Source organism: Crinia signifera, chromosome 5, assembly GCF_055691185.1.
Source record: "Crinia signifera chromosome 5, ASM5569118v1, whole genome shotgun sequence".
Taxonomy (NCBI): Eukaryota; Metazoa; Chordata; class Amphibia; order Anura; family Myobatrachidae; genus Crinia; species Crinia signifera.
The window spans coordinates 214,623,993-214,629,549 of record NC_139221.1 but is presented as its reverse complement, the minus strand read 5'-3'; the positions used below and the strand labels follow the sequence as shown (position 1 = coordinate 214,629,549).

The 5,557-nt window shown below is 43.7% G+C and overlaps 1 protein-coding gene across 1 annotated transcript; it reads left to right on the top strand.

Annotated features, from left to right (window-relative positions):
• Window positions 1-406: 406 nt before the first annotated feature.
• Window positions 407-3,398, top strand: LOC146079643 (uncharacterized). The gene is made up of 3 exons (XM_083186330.1): window positions 407-412; window positions 1,404-1,703; window positions 3,274-3,398. The coding sequence occupies exons 2-3, from the start codon at window positions 1,496-1,498 to the stop codon at window positions 3,381-3,383; spliced, it is 318 nt and encodes a 105-aa protein (XP_083042456.1). The 5' UTR covers window positions 407-412; window positions 1,404-1,495; the 3' UTR covers window positions 3,384-3,398.
• Window positions 3,399-5,557: the final 2,159 nt, after the last annotated feature.

Sequence of the window (5,557 nt, the reverse complement as noted above, 5' to 3'; positions counted from 1 at the left end):
ACTATTTCTGTAATTGGCGTTAATCAGCTGCAACCTGCGTTCCGTACGGCCGCGTCCCGTACGCCAGCGTCAACCGTGCGGCGCATACGGCCCGCCCCTTGGTGTTGAAAAATATTTCCAAAAAACCTGGCAAACTCAGTAAGTCTAATTTATTAGCTAAATGCAGATTCCAACACCAATGAACAAATACAACTGAGGTCAGACATGAAATGTATATTTGAATGTACTTCTGTACTGTGCACTTGTTTGCTATGTAGTACAACTGACACTACCCATTCCATATGTCAATCCAGTCCACCACTTAGCCACAAGTAATCAGTGCTAGCATCCAAATCACATGTGAAAGCACTCCAAATTCAGGTTAGATGCTAGCTACTTTTCATTCCACCTCTGTAGTAGGGGCCAGTAGAAGGTAAGTGTACACATGGCAGTATGGCCAAATTTTGGGAAAAGGTCTGCCACTATTTGCTATGTTTCTGCTGCATAGCTTTCATTATAAATTAGCTGTTTACTACCTTGTTGAGTTAGGTGTAAGTGTCTAGTGATGCACACTATTTCACCTGTTGCTTATACCCATGTTTGGTGAATGTTATAGATTACATATAATGTGTTTCCATCTTATTTTACACTGTTCAGGATGGGTGTGCGATGCAATGGGTTAGCCGTCTGTTCGGGCGCATACACGCTGTTAGTGTAAAAATGAACAATAAAGTTAATACCAAATATCACTCTGATCAACCAATGACAGCACATGATTGTTTGATTTGTGCCATTGCTAAGATGGCGGCCTATGGGAGAGCAGCCCCATTCTCTTCCGCGGAGCTGCGAACTCTGGTCTCCGTTATGGAGACCAGGCTGGGGCGTGCCGGCCCTTTTATTACAAACCGGCAGAAGCGCCAGGCATATGCATCGGCCCGCAGGCGCATATTCGCGCGCACCCAGGTGCGCAGGACCATCGCACAGCTGGAGCGGCGATGGTCTGATCTCAGGCGGCGCCAGCCTGAGAAGCTCCAGCAAATACGGGCCAGCATTGCTCGATGTAAGTGTTTACCCATTAAATGCCCAATTGTACAATATTGCTGACATGACCATTTTTCAACCAATAAGGTAACCTGCCTGATCCATGAGTTAAATATGGCATACAATATATGAGTGCTACTTCCTGTTTGACACCCTGTAATGGTCATAAAATATGTTATTGGGGAGGATTAATGCTTGTGATGCTTACAATGGCCCAAATGTCACAGCATACCTGCCATGTTACAGGCTGTGTTTTGCAAAGGCCACTAAGGAGCTGTTTGCCTGTACAATTATCTGTACTTCTAACCTTTGCATTTATAGCTTGATTAGGCTTAATAGTAATTACCACTAATTGCCACTTTTTTGATTTTTCACATACACAGCACGTGCTCGCGCAAGACAGGCCCGGGAGGAGGCAGAGGTGGCCCTCGAGGACCTGCCCCAGGAAGGGAGCCCGGAGGAGGGGGCGCAGGAAATGGAGGAGGAGGAGGCAGCGGTGGCCCTGGAGGACCAGCCACAGGAAGGGAGGCCGGAGGAGGGGGCCCAGCAAATTGACGATGACGAGGGGTGGGCTGTGGAGGCACTGCCACCCGTGGAGGACGTCATCCAGGCCGAGGATGACGCATTGGAGGCCCCTGAGGAGGAGGTGGAGGCCGATGAGGTTGTCCAGGCGGCCGGAATTGGTATGTATACATAAGGATTTATTTATCCGTTTGGCATGTACTATTTGCTATGTAGCACTGGTGATTCAATTGATTTTAACAATACTATAAAATGACAAAACAAACGGGATAGCAACAGACACACTTTGGGGTTAGATAGGGTGGGCAAACCATCCCTTTCAGCCAGGACACATATTAATGACACAGGTTGTGAGGATGTCTTTCATCTCGATTTTAAGTGCCACTGAACCTGTGTAGTTAATCTGTATCCTGGAAGAAAGGGATGACTTGCTAATGTAAGTGTTTCATGTCCCTGCTGCTTGCCTACAATCTGTAGCCTCATATAGGGTGAGTAGAGTTTACTGGTGAATGATCTATGTAAACGAGATTCAGTATGGCATAAATGGAGTATGGACAGGCGTGGCTTAGACTGGAGTAACAAGTGGTCAGTGCCCCTGGGCCCTCCTCTAGCTAACCACCCCCTGCGGCCTGCATGTATGTTTTGCACCATAATTGTGTGTGTATTTGGTCTTAGTAATGCTTTTGAGCATGTGAGTGGGTTAGTGCTGCAGCTTCCCCTAACTGGCATTCTGACAATGATTTCTGGAGCAGACCATCAGCAGGCAAGCCATGCTTGATTGCACAAATGTACTGAGCATTCCTGAGAGTTGTGTAACTCCCCTGGCAGGCTCCATCATATAAGAGACACTGAACTTTGTTTGCCGAATTGTGATTGGTGCAGCGCGTGACATGCTTCTCAGAGCTTAGTCATGGGTGGGTTTGGATTGAGAAGGAGCAGTATGACTGTGAGGTGTTCGACAGAGTAAAGTGTAGAGGGCCAAAATCAGGCTTTCCATGTAGTATGTATGCATGTATGTATAGGTGTATGTCTCATATATATAGTTAGATATGTGTGAATATATATATATATATATATATATATATATATATATATATATATAAAGACCAAAAAGACACACTCTCCAGACTGTTTGATGCAAAATAAAAAGCTGTGTATTTGTATTCACATAGACATCATAGTATAAAGAAGGGTACTCAACGTTAGCGTTTCAGTCCATATAGGACCTTCCTCAGGAGTTAGACAACAAGGGCATCCATTTGGGGTGAAGCACAGCGTGGACCACACAGCTGTAGGAACCTGCTGTGTGGTCCACGCTGTGCTTCACCCCAAATGGATGCCCTTGTTGTCTAACTCCTGAGGAAGGTCCTATATGGACTAATACGCTAACGTTGAGTACCCTTCTTTATACTATGATGTCTATGTGAATACAAATACACAGCTTTTTATTTTGCATCAAACAGTCTGGAGAGTGTGTCTTTTTGGTCTTTATATACATGGACTTTGTTTCTTGTAAGGAAAGTTCTGGACATCACCCCAGCGGTTGCATATTTTGTATGGAGTGCGATCTTATTGCATATATATATATATATATATATATATATATATATATATATATATATATATACACACACACACCTGTCACAATGCATGTTTAAAAAGTAGGTTTGACTATGTTAAATGTATGCATGAATATCATTAGTCATTTTGGATTTTGATTTTCCTCCACAGATGAGCCTGCCCAAGCAGAGGAGGGTCGCCGTGGGGCCCTCCTTAGACTCAGAGGCCTGATGAGCCAAATGATTGTGGAGATGGACCGCATAATTGATGGGGAATTTTAATTTTTTGGTTGGGGCCAGTTATTTTTGATTAAATCGTTATTTCAAGTTCAAAGTTGTCAGTGTTTTTTTCTAACATGCTAAAGTATATGTGTAACTTGTTTAAAATCTTTAAAATAAGCAAAATGTACATAGTGTATCTAGATGTATGTTAGGGTCACATGCTGTAAGGGTTAATGTGTGTCATGAATGTAGTAGGAATGTGGGTCAGTATAGATGAGCATTTAATTGATTGAAATTGATAACAATCCCTTTTTCAGGAGGTTGCCTAATAGCCTAAGTGGGTCATGTGATCGCTGTGTGTACTCAGTACAAAAGTGTTGGATTGTGTGTAAATACTCCGCATCGGGGCGTACGGACAGCTTCCCGTACGTTCTGACGCGGTAAGACCGTGCTTGTGCGGGAAGACCGTGCAAGAATCTGTACGTTTCCACCGCACACGCACGGTTTGTATGTCGTCCGTACACACGCCCTGTTCTTAAAGAGTGAGTCCGTCCGAATGCGGAGGACACGTGGGCGTTTCTACGGACGATGCCCGCACGCCGCCGCACAGCGTGGCGTGCGGACCGCACCGTAAGAATTCTGGAATATCCGCACCGATCAGAATAAGGGCCAATATGTGGCATAGGAGAGTGTACCCATAAACCACACACACGGCAAAGTCTGAAAAAATATTATGGATTAAAATAACCCTTTTATTTTGGGATTATTTATTATTTGAGGGTGGCACAGGAGAGTGTTCCCAGCCCACACACATGGCAAAGTCTAAAAAATTATACAGATTAAAAATAACCCTTTTATTTGGGGGTTATTTAAATTATTATATGCGGGAGGCACAGGAGAGTGTACTTGGCCCAAACCCCACACACACACGGCAAAGCCTGAAAAATTTTTACAGATTAAAATTAGCTTTTTATTTTGGGGTTATTTATTATATGCGTGCAGCAGAGTAGAGTGTACCCCTAAACCACGCACACGGCAAAGCTTGAAAAATGATATGGGTTTAAAACAGGCATGTCCAACGTTGGCCCTTCAGATGTTTTGAAACTACACATCCCAGCATGCTTTGCAATAGTTTTAGCATTCTCTAATAGCAAAACCGTGGCAAAGCATGCTGGGATGTGTAGTTTCATAACATCTGGAGGGCCAACGTTGGACATGCCTGGTTTAAAATAACCCTTTTATTTTGTGGTTATTTATTATTTATATGCGGGTGGCACAGGAGAGTGTACCACGCATACACAAACACACAAAGCCTGAACAAATTAGATGGATTACAATATCTATTTTATTTTGGGGTTATTTATAGCCTCACAAATGTACCCTGCCCACACACACGGCAAAGCCTGAAAAAATTAGACGGATTAAAATAAATCTTTATTTTTTTTTTAGAGTGTACACTGGACTGTGACTGGACTTATACGGCTGTTGGCTGTACCACTGGACTTAACGGCAGTACCACAGGAATTAAAAGCAGTACTTTAGGACTAGCAGTATCACTGGACTTAACAGCAGTACTGGACTTAACCTCAGTACCACTGGACTTGACAGCAGTACTACTGGACGTAATGGCAGAACCACTGGACTTAACGGCAGTATCGTTGGACTTAACGGCAGTACCACTAGACTTAACGGCAATACCACTGGACTTTACAGCAGTACCACTGGACTTTACAGCAGTACTACTGGACTTTTACATCAGGGCCACCGGACTATCACTGGACTGGCCTATAACATACACTACAGCACTGAGTGCTCTCTATCACTGGACTGGACAACCCCAGTATTCGCACTGTAATAAGTACTGTAGTATCAGCGGGACGGCAGGTGGGCGGGCAAGCAGGCTGCCTTTTCTCTCTCCTAGACTGGAGTAAAGATGGCGTCCAGCCGCCCACCTCTTTCAAGTGTCAGGATCTCGCAAGATCCGACGACATGATCTTGTACTGTACAGTATCTAAATAGGTCCAGTATCCACTTGGATTGTCAAGTAAGAACAAGTCTGTTTCAAAGGAAAAATCCTGAAACACTCATGTTGACTTTTTGATATATTGACATTTTAAATGTCTACATATTGACCATGTTGGAATTTTGACAATGTAATGTACTATGAAAGGCAAAAATCAAAATGCTGTACAATGTATTTGTAGAGAAAAACTGTATTGACTGATAGACTACAT